Source organism: Terrapene carolina, unplaced genomic scaffold (assembly GCF_002925995.2).
Source record: "Terrapene carolina triunguis isolate 2854851 unplaced genomic scaffold, T_m_triunguis-2.0 Scaffold211, whole genome shotgun sequence".
In the NCBI taxonomy this organism is placed as follows: domain Eukaryota; kingdom Metazoa; phylum Chordata; order Testudines; family Emydidae; genus Terrapene; species Terrapene triunguis.
In genome coordinates this window covers 26,701,265-26,720,927 of record NW_020664562.1, presented here as the reverse complement: position 1 = coordinate 26,720,927, position 19,663 = coordinate 26,701,265, and the positions used below count along the sequence as shown (strand labels likewise).

Below are 19,663 nucleotides of genomic sequence, written 5' to 3'. Positions count from 1 at the left end.
ACAGCCGTCCTTATGTTCTTAAGAGGGAAGGTATGGTATATCTGAGGTCCGGCTTGAGTTATGGGGGATTACAGGTATCAGTTACAAGGATCACGAGATACATACATATCACATAACCAGCATAGACTCAGATTGGGGTGCGGGGTTTTTAAAGCGTCAGTGGATAAGTGGGCTCGGGTACGCCACCCATGGAATGTATAAAGAGTCCAAGTCAGTATCAGTGTCGCGAATAAGTACATGGGTAGGGTACTTCACAGCAACCTGTACGATAATGGAGTTGTGTAAGGATGAGGGTGGAATCAAAAACCTGAGAACTTTCTAGTGTAAAGCAATTACAAATCTCAGGTTACAATACACAGTTAACATTATATTCCCATGTGATCCAAGTCTGATGATCTGTTGAGGGCAGTAACCTTGAAAGAAATAAAATCTGATGGTTTTTTACATATATAAGTGTATATGTGTGAAAAATAAAAACTTTTTTTTCACTTTTATCCTTGAAACTTTACTCAAAAACGATCCAAGCAAAGCTTAAATTTTTAAAGGGCTCAGATTTGTACTCCTGGTCTGGGCTACAAAAGATATCAACTGAAATATTTTAGGATCTAGCAGAAGGTGACTCTCATATTCTTTATGTGACAAGATTGTTTCCTTCCATCAACCTCTGTCACAGTTGAAGATTACAAATGCCAGATCTGCCTTCACTCCTGACAGCTTCTATTACAGAAATAATGCTCCAGGCAGGAAATGGCCTCCTCCCCTCCACTTCCCCCTTCGCTCCCCCCCACACTCTCACAGGGTTCTTTTTCTTTCTTTTCATGTCTGTATATGTTCCAAGCGAAGGAAGAGCAGCAAGATGAGATTATTCTATACTGCTTGTAGGCATGAAAAAGAAATAAATCCTCAAATTTTTAATGAAATACAGTTTGTCATTAACCAGCTCTGCAATAGACAGAGTGATTCAGTGGCCGTGCAACTGGCAATTCAATGAAATTTCTCAAGCATACTATATGTATAAAAATACAGTCATGCATGCCGTAATGCTTACAAATGTTACTTACTCTTACACCTTTAGGACCTGGGTTACCTTCTGGTCCAGCTAAACCCTAGTATAAAAAGACACAACTTTTACTTCATTTAAAATAAATGGAAATACTAGATTTAAAAGAATTATCACAATAATTGTTAATTTCCAAACTGGCAATGAACTTTTCATGATGGGTGCTATGTGAACCTCTAGATAGAGATTGCAACTTCCTTTATATTAAAGTTATTTCTTTTTGGAAAGTTCTTCCCAATCCAGTTGAAATCTTCTACCCAATTGTGAACTTGGCATTAAAATAACTTCATGGAACTTTTCATAAACTTTTATATTGGAATGCAGTTCCAGTCATTTTCTAGCCAACATTAGAACAATAAGTTTATTTCAAATACTCAAAGCATTTTGTATTTTTAAATGTTGGCATGTTGTCATCCAGTCTCTGTTTAAACTATTTAATAATGCTTTTTAATATATAGCCACTGTAAAATTGGTCTAATAAAATGTTGAAATAGTTTAGAGAGCATGGGTCAAATTCAGCCCCTCAAGCAGGCATGACTCCATTGAAGTCAGTTGACGAATACAAGGACTGAATTTGGCTCATACAGTTTAAATGTTAGGAAAAGTGACTGACATTTCCTCTTAATGCACCAACTGCATATATTGAACTATCTATCTGTCCCAGGTATATAAAAATCAATATTACAAATGGCTTGCATTGATAGCAATTTGATGTTTTCATTGATTCTCTCTCTCAATGAACTGAATGGAAAAAGCCCTTTAACATACTCTTTCCCCACATAAAAGTTAAAGAAAGAAATAGTTTCAGCAGTAAAAAAAATAAGTGTAGGCAAATAAGTAGGAATGGTACTAAAGCAGAATGCTTCCTGTTTCTTCTGAACATTAAATGCCAAAAGGTTGAAACAGACAGAGAGCAATGAAGGTTTTCAAAGGGGTGAATAGGGCTTATACATTCTGTAATTTGGTAACAAGGTATGTATGCACTAGAGGGATATAGAATTACTGTGTCTCACCCACTCAGGGCCCAGTACTAAGGGCACAATGCACCACATTACTTCCGTGTATGGTGCCTCTGAAAGGAGGCTTGTTTCGAGTATTAGTGATACAATGTCAGCCAATGCAGTGATGCCATCAGCAGTGCCAGCAGATTTAGATATGGTACTTTCAGAAATTACATCATTAATGCTACATGATGGCAAACAATCCTTTTGAGGTAGATCAGTTTGTCAAAAGACTCCTTGCTGACGAACAGGCCATGTACACCAGGCATCACTTTGAAAATTAACCCCAAAGAGAGGAAGGGAAACATATTTTGAACTAATGTATAGTACTGAAAAGGTGCTTATAACAGGAAAACATATAATTCTTTTGTATAGTTACTGCACCTGCCTGCCAGGGTAACCAAGTGAACCAGCATTGCCAGCCATTCCTGGAATTCCCTAAATTGAAAGCGAAAAAAAGTAATCAGGTTTAGTGTATTTTTACCTGTTGGTAACACGAAAGAGCTTTCTCCTAACACAAGACTGTTTCTTGTGTAATTTGCATAGGAAGCCCATAAAACCCACTTTTTATACATAATTAAAATCAGCATGATTACTTCCTGAGCAGTGGTGCACACATTGCAAAAGCATTTAGGATGGGGGGAGAGGGAGGGAATTAGTCCAAAATGAAGTGAAGTACAAGGGGAAAAGAACACTGATTCATGATGGAAAACCCTTAGACAATGTTTGGCAAAATCAGGTATGCACAACGGGAGATGCCCTCAGGGGACAGGTATTTATGGTGCAGATAACACAAGCTGACACTGATCTTGGCCATATTATTAAGATTTACACTTTTATGGAACAAATGTACAAATGTAAGAAGAATCTGAATGTCCTTGTATATCTGAATTTCCTTATATTGGTCTCAATGTGGGTATGCTCGGATAAGGTTAGAGTAACAGTGGATTGATAATGGGTACAGTAAATTCTTTGTTTCCCCCCTCCTTCCCTCCCTAATCAAATCCAAAAGTGTTCCCCCCCCCAATAATTCTGTGTATTTGATTGTTTATTTTAAGAAAATTCTACTTTTCTGAAATGGGCAAGTTCTTGGGTGCCAGGTGGTAAAGTTCATTGTTGAAGAACTGGACACCTGTTTGGTGAGCAGCCTTTACTCAAGCAAGGTCCAGAACTAGATGAGATGTGGTGAAAATAGTTAGGATGGGAGTGCACTTCAATAGCTGAGTGGGGACACTTGACCTGTATCTCATCCTGTTAGTCCTTCAATTCAGGGAACAGTAAGTTCACTAAAAAGTTTCAAACAAATGAACCAGTTCAAGGCGTTACCAACAGAGAGACAGGTTCTCTGATATCAACAATTTCCCAGTCATTACATCAGATTACAGAGAATAAGAAACCTCTGAAACATTTAAAATGTCTTTTATAAATAAAAATGAATAATTAACAATAAACCAGGAGTTACCATCTTGACCAACTGTTGATAGTCGGATATAGTATATAAAAGCACAAGAAAGGCAGGAGACTCTCACAATATCTGCAAGGTACATTGTGTTATATATTTTGGATAGAAAATATATCATCGTCATGTAAAATAAATTAATCTGAAGTTAACCAAAACATTTAAATATACGGCAAAATTTACCTTCCAACCTCTTTCAAAGTCTCCTGCCTCTTTTATGCTTTCATATGCTGAACTGCCCTTCCTGTATCTCATACTATGTCATCAAGCTGGACTTCCTGCTGGGAAGTATCAGTAAAATTATAGTTGTCATTGCAAGATAACTGCATTATTCATGGTTATGAAGTCACTGAAACACCAACAGCTAAGAAAGCCCTTGAAAATATGTTTACATGCTATTGTAGACCTTAATACTGCAAAGGATCAGCACGCTTAGACAATGGGACTCCATAATGGAGCAATGGTCAACGTATGCAGGATTGGGCCCTAATTTTGTAAATATTACCAGAGGGGTCACAACTGCTGCAGTTTTCCTTGAATAAAGACTATTTAATTTCATTTTAATGCACAGAGTAGTAAATGGTTATCATTGAAACTTTCATTAGGCATCTATTTAGTTAAAATAAACAATTATATATTCATGTAGCCAAATCTTCCTCACTTAGACCCTGATCCTGCAGACACATATACAACAAGAATAGTCCCACTGACCAATTCAATGGATTACTCTGCACAAATTTACTCAGGTGTGTAGATCAGGGTATGCTCAAATGTGAGTTTGCAGTGTAGGGACATTACAATATATGCAATTATCTATTCACATGAGTAAATGAGTATAATTTGGCTCACTTTTGGTTATATAAATGGCACCAGCCTTTTCCCGGTGGGGGGCTGAGGTGGGCTAGACAGAAAATTGGGGAAGGTGGGCTGTGCAGAACTGCAGAAGAAAGGGTGGCAATGCCATACCATGCCACCCTTACTTCTGTGCTGCTGCTAGCTGTGGCATTGCCTTCAGAGCTGGACACCTGGCCAGCAGCCACCGCTCTCAAGCCACCCAGCTCTGAAGGCAGCACCGTCGCCAGCTCCAGTGGTGAAGTAAGGGTGGCAATGCCATGCCATGCCACCATTACTTCTGCGTAACATTTGACCTTTGCACTAGGAGGGGTGGCTGTGGGAGGACTAAGGCAAATTTTTGGGTGGCTATAGCCCCCACAACCCCCCCCCCCCCCCCCCCCCCTTGTTAAATTAGCCTAAGGTAGTAAAAATAGCTATTGTGGGAAAGTATAGGCAGATTAAACTGTTTTTTTCCTCAAATGTATTTAAAGGTAGCACAAACTCACATTGAGACTGAGGCTTTAATTTGCTTTACTGCTTCAAAATATTTCCTTTATGCCGCCCATAATTGAAAATGCATTGTTCCTAACTCCCTGGATTCCATGTTATGAAATGAAAGGCTCTGTCGCTTTTCAAAACCTAGCTTCGATATTTCAAAAATCCTTTTATATCCACACACCTAAAAACTTACTTACAATGACATGGTCAAATCTATCTTCAGAGTTCTTGTTTATCTGGGTTATTTTTCCCTTAAACACCCAAGTTTGAATATTAGCAATGCCCTATGTGAAATCTGAAAACAAGAGGGGATCATCCACACAGAATCTGAGCCCAGGGATGACTCTCCACATCTGGATCTGCCCATCCTAAACAAAGGGATCAACTGTACCCTGTCTCCACCAGCCATCCAGAGCATCCTTCATTGGGTGGGGAAACCATTATTGGGGATGGGGCCTTGCTGGAGCTGGAAAGGACATGCATCAGCAACCCAAACACCTTGGAGAATCCACCAAAGAAGAGATGTAAAAAGGCTGCAATAGCTTCGCCATATTTCCCGTGCACTGTATGAACCCACCTCATTGGGGATTCCATGGGTAGTCATTGGTAAATGAAGCCCTGGCCTTTCAACTTTGCAATGCCAGGGAGCTGGGCATCTAGGCCTGGCCTTCAGGACTGGTATTCATGGCAGTATCAGCCAATCTAGACTAACCTCTGTCTGGGGAAACTCATGTAGTTTTCCTGACTCAGTACCCACTCCTGCAATTTATCCATTAGAGAAGCTGATTTGGCCCAACATTTCTGGACTGCAGGGCCCTTAGGAGGTCCATTCTTGATATCAACCAGGAAGAAAAACAAGAGGTGCCACTGGCCAAAAATATTAAAAGAGAAGAAAATCATGGCACAGGTGCTGGAGGAAGTGAAGCCCCTTGGGATTCTCCAATGATCAGCTTCTCCTCAAAAACCAGTACTAAGATTTGAAATGGGAAGGAGGTAAGAAGTTAGAATGTCATCACCTTTCCCTCCACCCCTGGCTCTCTCCTTAGCTAATTTTATGTTTAAACAAACCAAGTCCATAGGGCAGACTTAGAGATTGTCCAACCTCTCCACCCATTGTCACATGTGGGAGTCACACTAATGCAAAATCAGAACTTCGTCCATGAGCTACATGCAGCTGGTTTGAGTGAGGAAGAATAATCCCAGGCGTTAGAAGTCATGAACGTGGGAAGCAAAAGTTATTTTGCATAAGTGCTGTGCCTCCAAGACAGTTCTGCTTTCCATGATTTCTTTCATCCTCTGGGCATATATGGGAGATTGATTATTCCCTGAATGGGTTGGTCTGCCATGGAACCAGGATCCAGGGTCTCCTAAAGCTTGAAACACTTCAGAGGGCTATGGATATTTTTGGCTGAATCAGGTCCCAAAGATTCCATGACAAAAAACCCAAAGAGCAACAAATCATTTTAATTTACTCTTTGTTCTTTTTAAAACCTTGCTTGCACTCCCAGTTGTGCTTCACTCTCAAGTAATTCCACATTTGATATATTTACAGTAACTTTTTTCTTTGCTGTAGAGGTTTATGGAAATTCCAGCCAACAAGTGGATACTTTGAACTTCACAGTCTGTTGCTACTGACATGCAAAATGACTATCATTGTCTTGACTCTTTCCAGGCCATCCTCTACAATTACATATCTTCTTGTCACCATCCTTAAAATAGCAGCAGTAAGAACAGGCTGTGGAACAAAAGTATTTTCCCAAATTTTTATAAATGAGTTTTAAATATTTTGAAAATAATATAACAGACTATGAATAATATTATTTATAACCATAGTATGGGTATGTTGAGATGAGGTCAGACAGCCTTCAGTACTGCTGGGCAAACAGTAATTTCACATTGAGGTCTAATGTATCAGATTATATTCAAGAGAATTCACACACTTGCATATTTAGTGCCAAAATTATACCTCTGATGTCAGTCTCTCTCTCTCTCTCTCTCTCACACACACACACACAATTTACCCTCTTGTTTTCATTACTAGTTAATCACTTTTCACAAGCTCCTACTTTGGTTCTCAGGTCCTGCAGTTAACAATGCTGTTCTTCTGAACAACTCTGATAATTAATTCTCTTGCAGAAAGATGCCAGAAGCCGAGGGACTGAACTATAACGACTGTCCTTCATTTGGTTTCTTGGAGTAGAGCTCAGTCAAAGTTTTGGACAGTTAAAATCTATTCTTGTATTTTTTGTTTTTGACTTCGCCTCTGGTCACTACTATCATTAGGTCATGATTATTCATTCAGCATTGACAGTGCATTCAGTACTGTATACAAAAGAGAAAAATTTGACTCCTGTTCCAAGGTTATTAGAGTTGACAGCCATGGCCCCTTATCTCTAGAAGGGAGGAGTAATAAGTGTCTACCTCTAACACTCACATGAAGGATACTTTAAGAAAGCAACACACAGTCCCTTCCCATCTCCCCATCCAGAGATTAAGCATGCATTGTCAAGTCTCAGTGGTAAGGTTTTGAAAGAGTCTGAATTGCCTCCTAAAACATTACACAACACACTTCTTCCATGCCACCAGACTTGCTGGAGAAAACAAGTTGGTCTATAATGTTTTATCTAGGCCCTTAAACCATACTCATCTCCATGGCAACTAAGTACCTAGTCAAGAATGAAATCTATTGAGTATTTCTTCAACCAGCCAGCAATTGAAAGAAATTATTTGCTATAAGCATTTAAAGTCATTATCTTTAATTGTACTTAACATGCTTTGTACAATGTGTATCAACTGTTACAGTGCCTTCACCACTCACTTGCTCGCCTCGTGGACCTGGTGGCCCTGGATAGCCTTTGGGACCCTGCAGGTAGAAGAGATGAACAGATGTTGTAATGAATTCAGATACGCAAGATGCAGCTTTGGGGGTCTTGATTTCCTCCTCCCCGCTTTATATTTTTCTTCAGCAAAGAAGAATTTTGAAACCTCTCTTTCTCTGTGACATCCACATTGCTTAATTTCAGTAGCTGATGTGGGAGGAGGGAGAAAGAGAAACTTACCTTAGCATAGATGATTTCTAGCTATGCCTGCTAAACTTGCACTAGTAGTCACAGATTTGTGTAAGCTTAAGTAACACGTAGACAAAATGCCTTTAGCAACAATCTGCTAGTAATTATTGCAAAGCTGGATTTAGTCCAGACTGTTTCCCCATTCCAAATCCTTGTCATAACACTATCTCTGAATGAGCCAGTTCAACTGAGATAGGCATAACAAGAAGATCATCACAGAGAGTGCCAAGAAGCTCTCTAGGAAAAGATAACTGTAAGAAAACAAAAGATTTCTTTCATATGGACTTAATTTTTTTAATACTCCATATATGATGATAGTTTTGCACAAGTAAATGAAACTACCACCTTCCTGACACTAAATAAAGTCTTCCAGATTATCCTGGAATCTTTAAATCATCGAAGTTTATCATTGCCCCTCTTTATATTGAGCATTATGATGATGATGGTTTGCCTGTACAGATGGTGGGTGAAATCCTGGCCCTGTCGAAGTCAAGAGGAATTCTGTCCATGATTTCAATAGGGCCAAGATTTAATCTGGTGCCCCAAGTTTCGGTTTGGTTTCTACACCATGCCAAGAGCTTTGTTACAACAAACTAAATGGCATTACCTCACATGAAATCATAAAAGAGGAATTTTGTTCAGTAATAGTTTTAGGTAATGAAAAAAAAAATCACATCTGTTTGCAAGCTTTGCAATTTTAGTATTATACACTTGCTTGGGAAATAACGTTAGTCCTAAGGACATGTGCTCATGTGCTTATTAAAAAACCCAGAGGCTCCATTTTCTCCAAACCAGTGTTGCAGGTATTTCCTTACATCTTGCTAAACACTCACACAGCATTGCTAACTTGCTTTAATGTTTAGATATTACAGTAAAGCAAAGGCAAACAACAATCATCTGCAAATCACAAGCTGCAGAGCGTATTTCAACCATACATCTGAGTGTGTCTACACAGCCCACAGAAGCGAGCCTCCCAGCCCAAGTCAACAGACTCAGGTTAGTGGGGCTCACGCTAGTGCTCTAAAGATAGCTGTGTAGACAGCATTTGAAGTTGCACTTCCACCCCCCTTTCCAGGCGTCAGAGCCTGAGGGCTTGTCTTCACTATGGGGGTAAGTTGACCTAAGTTATGCTATTTCAGTTATGTGAATAATGTAGCTGGAGTCGACGTAGCTTAGGTTGACTTCCCCCAGTGTCTTCACTGCGCTGCGTTGAGGGGAGACACTCTCTGGTCGACTTCCTTTAATCTTCTTGGGGAACTGGAGTACCAGGGTTGACTGGAGAGCACTCTGCCATTGATTTAGTGGGTCTTCACTAGACCCACTAAATTGATTCCTGCTGCATCGTTTGCAGCAGTGTTGATCTCCCCATAGTGAAGACCAGCCTTGAGCTCCAGCCAGAGCTGCACCTTCAAAGCACTGTCTACACAGCTATTTTTAGAGCACTAGCCTGAGCCCCACTAGCCTCTGGCATAGGTATGAAACAAACGGGCTGAGAGGGACTGCCTAATTAACATGCCAAGGCATGCCTCAGAAATGCTGTTGGTAAGATCATTAAATAAAGACAAAAGCATGATTAATGACTGCAATGCAAACCTGGAGGGTAAAACAGTAACACTTCTTTAGGAATTGTGTGTAAAATTTTCAACAGCACCTTAAAAGGACATAAAATATTTAGAAGCCAAAGTCCCACCGATTGATTTTCAATAGGATTTGGGTTCTAAGTGGTTTAAGCATTTTTGAGAATAACCCTACTTCTGGGTTAGAATAGGTGCTTACAGAGGAAATGTTCAAATGTTTTATTATATCTGGACCAGGAAAAAAGGGAACTACATTTGTTTTGAGCTAAAAGGAAAGTGTGTGTAAAAAGAAAAGCGAATAATACCGGTAGATTGATTGGAGGATGAGGTACTCCCCAAATTCTAATGAAGACGCTCACATTTGGACTTCAAAGGCAAAAACAGAAATGGAAGGGCTTGAGCTCCTGATTACACCAGCACACCCACTTTGTGGGCATGTTATTGGCACTCAGAGTGCTTTGGTCTGTGAGAGAGAAAGGACTTTACTGCCAAATGAAGTAACTTAGCCTCTACTTTGTAAGGGGCCATGTTTAAGGAGCTATTTACTATGTTTTCACAGTGCCTAGCACGATGGAGCCTCAACCTTGCTAAGGCCTCTTGACATTATATCAATATAAATATTAAACAACAAAAACTTTGGGAGCCCAACAGTGTTTTCCATTGTTTCCATAGTAATTCCAATAGCACAGGGTTGGGACAGTTGCTCGCTGGTTACAGCATCCAGATAGAACAGTAATGCTGCAGCCTCCCAAGAGAGACAGAGGAATGGGCAGGTAATTACAGGAATGGAGGGGGATTTGGTCTTCTCTGAACAGTGCCAAAGAAGAGTTGAAAAAAGCAATTGTGGGCATGTGGCGAGCACAACAAGCTATACGACTGTAGGCGTTTTTACAGAAACCTTTGCCATGGGTGCCATGAGAACGAAGAACTGCTTTGCAAATAGAGCTAATACCAGCATTTAGATCTAAAGCAATATTAAAAACTCGCCACAAATCAACATGTAAATGGAAAAGTTGAAACAGCTGGACAGTCATTTTCCAAAATGTTGAGAAGGTCAAAGAACAACGCAGCACTATAGATGAATGGCATACATGACACAATATCATTCTTATTCCTCTGTGACAAAGACTGTATGGACCAAAAGTGGCATAAAATTAATCCTATGTCAGCATAATGACGGGAACAAAAATGTAAGGGAAATAAGCTCATCCCATTCTTGCTACTCTCTCATGACTGCAATCCTGTGGTCCTCTTCTGAGGCTGGATTAGACTCATAACCCATAACCCACAAACACCACAAGACATAATGTACTTATCAACTCCACATTTTCACCATCTAACACAGTTTTGAAATGCTTATTTGGTCTCCATGCACCCTCAGATTAGAAATGTGTTTGGCTTCTTTGTAGATCCACTGTTTCTTATCTGCGCGGCATGTAAGTAATATAAATCAGGGTCTCTGGCTAGCATGTGCTACCTGTAATATTCTAAGGACAGAAGGCTTCACCCTCACTCCATCACTGGTTTTTTGTTTGTTTGTTTGTTTTTTACACCAGCCTGGTGTCAGGTATGTCTACACAGTGCATTAGTCTCCCAAGAGGGGTGTTCATTCTAATGTGCACTAGTGAGTTATGCACTAACTGGCCTATGTGGACCCTGCTGACATGCACTAAAAGTTCCCTAGTGCACATTAATGTAGGCCTTTTTCAAACAGTACTGTAGTAACATGCACTAGGGAACTTTTAGTGAACTCCAGCAGGATCCACATGGGCCAGCTAGTGTGAAAGATTATAGTGCACAGTAGAATTGATACTCCTGTAGTGGGTGGTGATGCCCTTAGATTCTCAAACTCCCAGGATTCAATATTTCAAGTGTAAAAATAAAGATTTACTTCCTTTAAAAAAATAGGCCGGTGTCTCGTCTTATCGATTTAAATCAGGAGTAACGGCACTGAAGTCCTGGTGCTGGGGGAGAGTCGGTCTTTGTGTCTCCCATGGATGAGGCTGTTCTAAGGATCCCATCATGGGCCCTAGAATCACACTGCCTCCAAATAGTTGCTTTTCAATACCTCTGAAGACTCCTGCATGGATTCTCCAGGCACGTTCTACATGTAGGAGGTCTTCTTTCATGTCTAACTACTAAAATAATGCTGTTATGCTTCCGTTCGTAGGACTTATTATAGGAAAATGTCCATGATTACTCAAAATTTTGGAAACCTACAATCCTGTATTGAAACCAATGGGAGTGTCTACTTTAACAAGTATTAATGTGGTATTTTACAACAATATGCCAAAATTGATTCCATAGAAACTTGTATCTTTCCTGATCAGTCAGGAAACTCAATTAACTGAGATGGAAAGAGTTCCTTGCTCATTGATATCAATGAGGAAAGCATTAATGTTTTTAGGTGGCAATGAAGTTTGGTTTGAAATCTGTTGTCTGTTTGTTTGCTACATTTGATAGTTAGATGTACGTTTTGTACAACAATAATGTACACCCTGAGAACGAGTGCTCATGTGAGAGCCTTTCTCCTTTACATGCTTTGCAGGGATGGGAAAGAGGGTGAAAGGAGGGGTTTCTTCTCTTTGCAGTCTAACACCACAGTTAATCTAAGGCTTCATCTACACTAAAGTTTTACCTAGCTGTGTTGGCTCGGAGCATTAAAAAATAATCATACTCCCAGCCGACATAGCTATGCCTGCAAAACCCACCAGTGTAGACACAACTATGCAAACAGAAGGATGCTTTTGTTACATAGCTAATGTCATTTGGGGAGGTGATGCAGCTATACTGGCAGAAGAACTCCTTTTGCTGACAGACGCTGTCTCTCTACTAAGGTGCTTTGCTTAGCCATGCTGGCACAGCTCTACCAGCAAAGGCTCTGCAGTGTAGACAAGCCCTGGCACTAATATGAAAGGTAAGTATCTGGCTCTTTATATTACTGCTGCAACCAGACCTTCACTTTAATGTGGAACCAACAAGGAATCTAACAAGGGCAGCAGGCCTAATATTGCTGTCACACCACTTTTACACTAATGTAATTCTGTTAGCTTTAACGGTGTCAATCCTAATTTATAACTGGTGTAAGGGAGGGAAGAATCAGGTCCAGTGTATCTAGTAGGGAGGAGCAATCAACAGCTAATTTACTTGGATACCGTAGCAAGTTTCAGTGAAAGTTTTAGAGTTGTTATAATGAAGAAAGAAGCTTCTCCCTCTCCTCCCTGCCTAGCCCAGGTGCCAAAGGGCAAGAAACAGAGGTAGGAGAAAATGTGCTGTTACTTAGGGAGAGGTGATCCACATTATTTATCTTCACATGTAAATCCCAGATCCTGTCTGCTTGGTAAATAATAAGACCAGTTTAAGGCAAAAGTACATTTATGCCATATCAACATATTCTATTTTAAACACGTGTCAAAACTTACCTAAAACAGCATTCAAAGGAGAGTGCTTTTCCCTTTGAAAGCAATGGAAGAATTTCTCTCATTTAATCAAACTTCATTCTTATTCTAGGAAAATAGCACTCTCTGTGAAATAAACTCAGCCACTCACTACCATAGAAATATAGAAATTTCCCACAGATATTTATTATTTGTTCACCAACATATTATGAATTCTCCTGCTACTGCTCCTCTTTTTTGTATGGATGCTTCAAACAAACATACCAGACCTCAGAGGACTGACAATGATACAACACTCTGTTCTTGTTCACAGGTATAAATTTGGAGTAACCATACTGACTTCATTAGAGTTACTCTGGATTTGCACAGGTGTAATTGAGCAAAAATTGGCCCTGCATAATAAACATGTTGCAGGCAGTAGAAATATGTAGTCAATGGCAACACAATAAACTATTAAGACAAGGACACACACTCACAGATGTTGGGTACTGTACCGGATTACCATAGAATAGTGCAGCATTTTTTAAAGAGATCCCTCAAGGAAACTCTACTAATGCAGTCTCTTGTTTCTACTAATCTCTTCCCCATCTGTGCTAAATTCAGACACTCAGGAAACCAGAACCAAGAGCACGTAGAGCACATGACTAATCACAAACCATATCCATTCAAAAAATAAAAATGTAATATGAATATAGACCCCAAAATTTTCACATTCATTGTAACAGTGCACACTATTGCATAAGTACTGCATAAGTGCACACATAATTTCACAAAAGTTCCAAATCAGGCAAATTTTGATGAAAAAAAAATCTTATTATTTTATTCACAACTTTGAGCAGGTCTAATTATGACCAGGAGAGGGCAGTAGTAGGCATTATGCAGCCAGCATGTTACCGATGAAATATTCAATTCCACCATTAAAATTAAGGGACAATGACTGTTCAAATCCCCAATGCTGCTTTGAAAGTGTCAGCCTGAATTCTTCAGGAAAACAACTAAGGTCAATGGGAAAAGGGCAATTACCAAGAAATGGGCATAAATAAATTGGTATTATTCTACCTAAAAGAGAGACCTGAAATAGTGCAAGAGCTAGTCCACATTAAAACTTACGTCACAGTTTAAATGCTGATCATTTTACTGCAGATCAATCTACAGGAAGATAAAAATCAGAACCAGCTGCCAAAATCAAACAGGACTTAGGAAGCAATGAATTTATGGATTTTTTTGTGTTCTTTATAGTTATGTGTTAAAAGAATTATGTTACTCATTTATACACACTTCAGCAGTTCCCCAACAGCATTTAACAAAATCAAATGTGAAGTAACAAAAGAGAATGTTTTTTTTCCCCAAGGATTTCCCTTTTTCCCTGGATTATTGCACAATTTGCACACACACCTCTGAAATGACTTTCCAAAATGAAAACAAGCTACCAACTCAACTGAAGTCTGAAAATACATTCATCGTCTTGGGTATATCTGGTAATGATATGGAAAGATCAAGCATCTTAAAACTGCAAAGCTTGGACCTAGGTCCATTAAACATCAAGCATAAAATACTCTTTAGTATTTACAGGTGTAACATAATTCATGGACTCAGTGATTTTACAAGATTAGTTCAGACTGGAGTTTTCTGAAACGTGGTTCCAGTTAGTGTCTATTCTCTACATGACATGGAAACAAAGAGTAAAAGTGCCAATGATCAAATGAACACCATCACCCCTAGCTTGTATTGTAGACATAGCCTAACATGATTTTATTGAAAATTAAGTAGAAACTGCTTTGCTTTTCCAAGCAAAACTGTGAACCTGACAATATTGTAAAGCAGTATATGTTTTGGGACTCAGAAGATGCCACAGCTCTGCTGGTGACAATTGGTGATAACAAGCAGGCTACCAGATAAATCTCCGACTTGGATAAGAACAGGTGCTGCTGGAGGGAATTTTCCCACATAAGAAATGAAAATTTTAGTCAGGCCTTTAAAATTGGATTAATTTTGTTAAATCCCAGAAGGTTTGTGGACAAGTGAAAGACATTTCCTAGGAGCTTTTAAACTAATTTTGTAACTTCTTCCTTTTTTGGGTTACAAAGAGTAAATTTATGCTTTTGGTCAACACAAGAGAAGTGAATTAAACCAAATCAAATTTAGGCCACTTTAATTCTGAATGAGAGTGTCCATACAGGTGTTTAATGAAGTTTAACTAATCCACTTTAAATTCACATCTTTAGTTAATTCACATTAATTTTCCCTGAGTGGCCCTGTATGGACAAGCCCTCTTGACTTCCTATCCATTACTGAACCCAATTAAACAATATTTTCGTGGTTTTCAAAATAATTTATAAATTCATTCCACCCTTCTTCTCCAGCTTTATGTCTATGTACTCTCCGTATCACTCGCTCCACTCCTACAATCTTGGCATCCCTTTTGTCCCCTTTCCTGAATACTTCTATGCTTGCCTCATGCTGTCCCACGCTAATGGACTGTTAAGGCCTGGGTAGTTTCCTAAATGGAGTATGGGGTTTTTATTTCTTACAGTGCTTTGACATTTCTCCTAGTGAAGAAATAATTACGTGAATATTAGGTGGCTTCCAAAATCTAAAACTTATTTCACTTGGCTTCAAGGCAAGAGTTTAAGCTGCTCTGACACACATCTTTGAAAAACATCCAATTTTGTGGTGCTGAAAGATTGAGCTCCATCGCTAACACTGAATGAATTAACACATGATTCAGTGAACGAATTAATGAATAGAAAAGAGGTGGGCAGTCCTGAAACTGAGAATAAAGTGGGATTCATTCATTTAAAATATCAGTATCTTCCAGGCAGGAGTATATTTATTGAAGCTTGAAGGAGCTCACAATACCAGAGCAGAAACATAACAAGCTTTACGGAGTAGCACACCATTTGGGAGTTACCATAAAAAACTTTTAATTTACATTTTGCTCACTACATTTTAAATTAATTTAGTACTCAGGAAAGGCTCTGGATGGACCACATAGGGACCGAAGTCTTATACTTAGCCACAGTATGGACAGTGGCAGTACATGTGCTATAACCTCACTTAGCTCAAGGCTCCTGAGTTTCGGACAGGTTTCATACTGGCCCTACCTAGATCAGACAAGCAGTGGAAGGGAAGATTTCAGCATGTACCATCTTCTTTTGCCAATAGCAGAGTGTGCACTGAACCTAGAAGTATTGCTTACATGGGAGTGTGAACAGGCTGACATGGATGTGCATTTCAGCTATGCTTCCACTACTGGCTAACAGGGAACACTGCTGCTGACTTCCCATCCACTTCATGATATTAAAGATGGAACTTTTGAAGTAGGTAGGGGGCAATGGGAAGAGGATGGTGGGGCTTGTTGTGGGATAGATTGACCTTTTTCCTACACAGATTGGCTTGCTATGGAGCTCTGTAACTTGCATAGCTTGGGAGAATCTGTTATTTTCCAGGCTGGGCTCATCCTGAAAAAGAGGCACATGCAGTATATGATCTGCGGCTCAGATTCAGACCTGCATGTGGGGTTTTGATAGCTGAGGTAAGGAATTTCCAAAGACAGACTAAGCAGCTCAAACTTGGAGGGCCCAATTATGCAGACCCCCCACTGATTTCCGGTGGATTTACACTCGAGAACTGAATATAAACATTAAAAGAAAATCTTACCTTCTGACCTTTGATACCAGGAGGGCCTAGTAAGCCTCTTGGACCTGGGTCACCCTGTACAACACAGTAAGGTAAAATCATTTCATTTTATTATAACATTTGAAAAGACTATAAACACCTGGGAAGCAGTACATTCTCTTTATCCCTGGACATTTAAAATGGAATCGACAGAACAACAACATTTATTTCAGAATCTCAGAATATCTACATTTTAGCCAGCTTAAGTAGGACTGAAGTGGTTACACAGGTCTGGTGTTGGCATTTACCCAGAGGTGAATTTCACTCCAAGTGAGTAGTTTTAAATTATTTCTTAACTTTCAATTTGTTCATATCAGATCCATTTCCCCAATGTTACATGTTTCTTGCACTGGAAAAAAAATGACTGCCACATTTAGTTTCCATACAAACTTCAAGTAACAAACGAAACAAAAAGGTTGTCTGAGAGAAGTATTCCAAATATTTTCTAAATGTAAATGTCATTAAATCTGTTTGAAAACAGTAAACTGGCAAATTTTTTCATTCAGCACGATGGGCCAAAGTCAGAGGTATTGTAGGCTGTGTACATTTAGACTCACTTTGACTGTGCTGTAGCATGACACTGTAACCCCACGGTGCAGTTGCAGCCTACAGTGACAAAAGGGGGTTTTCCATCACTGCAGGAACACCTCCCTGAGCAACAGCAGGTAAGTTGACGGAAGTATTCTTCCATCAGTCTAGCAGCATCTACACCAGGGCTTAGGCTGGCATAGGTGCTTAGGGGCTTGGATTTTTCACACTCTGGAATGCCATTGCTATGTTGACATAAATTTTAAATGTAGACCAGGCCTACATTTGTGTAACATGCAAGTGGAAGGACCAAATGGAGGCATACACATTTCACCAAATGAATCGATCTCTAAACACGCTTAGTCTCACTTCTGAATTTAGCCTTGCCTTTGATAGGCAGCTCTTTAAAATGAAACTCTAAATATACATTATGAAATAAGCATGCTAATTAAACTCTCAATATAAGCACATTGGTTTTAAAGTGTCAGCCATAATTAGTAGGTGTGCAATTCAAAAGTAAACTGTAATCATAAACCTCCAAGCCATAGCTTCCATGAAGAACCACTCTGTATTTTTATACTGAAAGTCATTTTGGAAAGACAAAATAACCAACTAATGTAACTATAGGAGCTTACTCTTGGAATCCACTTTAAGGTGAAGTGGAGGACAGAATCTTTGATTTCTTAGCATTAAGAGAGTTCTTAATGAATATGGCTGAATAGGGCTGAAAGATTTTTTGTGAATAAACCAATGATGAAGACACAGTATTTCTGGAATGGGACTTCTGCTTCCCCAAGGTTACATAACAGTGACTGCATTGTTTCCCAGTGCAATTAAATTCCTTAATATGCAGTTATAATCTGAAAAGTGACTGTTAATAGGACACGGCTGTAATTGTGTCCACAGTCACTGTCTCTCGATTACTTCTTGAACCAGTTTGTTCCACTCGCAAATAAAAACAGGTTTTTCTAACAGTCCTTCAGGTTCAGCTTGACTTGTTGATTCTAGTTTGGATTCTTTCTGGCTTGGGCACCATCACCAAAGTCATCAAGATTCTTTGGGCCAAACTCTGCTCTTAGCCACATCTGTGCAAGCCAGTTGCAACTTAGATAACAATTATGTTTATGATGTGTGAACTGGAATAGAATTCTGACTATTCTCTCAAAGTTGTGTTGCGTCAAGAGGGTTAGAAAGGGGGAGGGGGGGCTTATTTTTAATCGCTAAAGTCAGCAGATAAGATCCTGAATAAGCACAGGAAGCAGATCTGCTGACTCAGAAGGTGTCATTTTTATAATCTTTTTTCAAAGCAGAGCTTTGCTCTGGATCGGATTCTTCTGTCACTTACACCTGCCGTACACAAGGGTAGCTATTGATTTTAAAAGAGTCACTTCTGATTTACACCAGTGTAAGTGAGATCAGAATCAGGCTCTTTATTATCAAGTACAGAATGGTTTATTTTTTTTTTTTTTTTTTTGGAGAGAAGACAGTGACATTGGTGAGAGTTGAACAGAACAATGTGACTGTGTGCAAATTCATCAAAATATTATAAAGAGACAGCATCAAACTGAAGTCTAGTAAGTTTAAAAAAATAAGTTAAAGATCATTTCAGGGACTATACCTACTCCCGGGTTCCCTCCACCACAAGTTTGCATGTATAGAATCATATTTTCCTTTTACATTTTTTTCCCTTTTCTGTTATGGTGTGAAAGACTCACTTAAACAAAAGGGGAAATCTGCTAACTAAGCCCCTGATCCCCTCATACTACAAAAATTTACACATGTGCTCAGCTTCAAACACATGAGTAATACCACAGAATTAAATGAGCCTAACTCATGTGCTTTAAGTTAAGCATGTGCTAAGGTGTCTACGGAATCAAGGCCTAACAAACTAGACATGGGAAAGAGGGAAACGGATACACAGAGGGCTTTCAAATTTTGAAAAACAGGGAAAAGGCTGTGACGCATGACCAGAAAGGGTTAAGTATCCTATAGGATGAATGACTCAAATTCAACCCTTAAAAACATATGGGGAGATAATGTTTGTGTTTTTGTGTATTTACATATATATTGGTAGTGGTCAACAATGTAATCAAACAGTCCCTGTCTATGCTGTATTCTGTTAATTCAGAGATCAAAAGAACATCTTAACATTTAAATGAACTATAAACATGGGATATTGCTGTATTCATTTCTCTTTTAAATGTATATCAAATAATCTGTGAATGGTGGAAAAACAGGCAATTGGCTTATGTTGATCAGTGTGAATAATTACCGGCGATGCTTAGGAAATGAGTGTCTATTGTTCATCAAGTGACTCTGAGCTGTCAAAGAAGGCCTGAAACTGTATAAAAAATGGCTTGGATCCTGACATCTCAGATCTGCTTGAGGCTTAATGCAGGGGAAGCTGAAGCCACAAGGACTGAGTTCCCAGTTCTGATTGGACTGCCCTGAATACAAACATTGGACTATAATCTATGAACTATTTTGAAAAGAACTCTTTGCATCTACAAAGCTCACCATCTCTGCTATGAATCTGAACCTCAAGAATTGAACTCATGTCTG

General features: G+C 39.3%; 1 protein-coding gene across 1 annotated transcript in view; it reads right to left on the bottom strand.

Moving 5' to 3' along the window:
• The window catches only part of LOC112107703 (collagen alpha-1(XXIV) chain), a 235,372-nt gene that overhangs the window by 168,931 nt on the left and 46,778 nt on the right, over positions 1 to 19,663 (bottom strand). Inside the window, exons 7-10 of the mRNA XM_024201528.3 lie at positions 16,556 to 16,609; positions 7,671 to 7,715; positions 2,446 to 2,499; positions 1,062 to 1,106 (exon numbers count right to left, since the gene is read on the bottom strand). Coding sequence (XP_024057296.2) covers positions 1,062 to 1,106; positions 2,446 to 2,499; positions 7,671 to 7,715; positions 16,556 to 16,609 — 198 coding nt within the window. The remainder of the gene's footprint in view (positions 1 to 1,061; positions 1,107 to 2,445; positions 2,500 to 7,670; positions 7,716 to 16,555; positions 16,610 to 19,663) is intronic.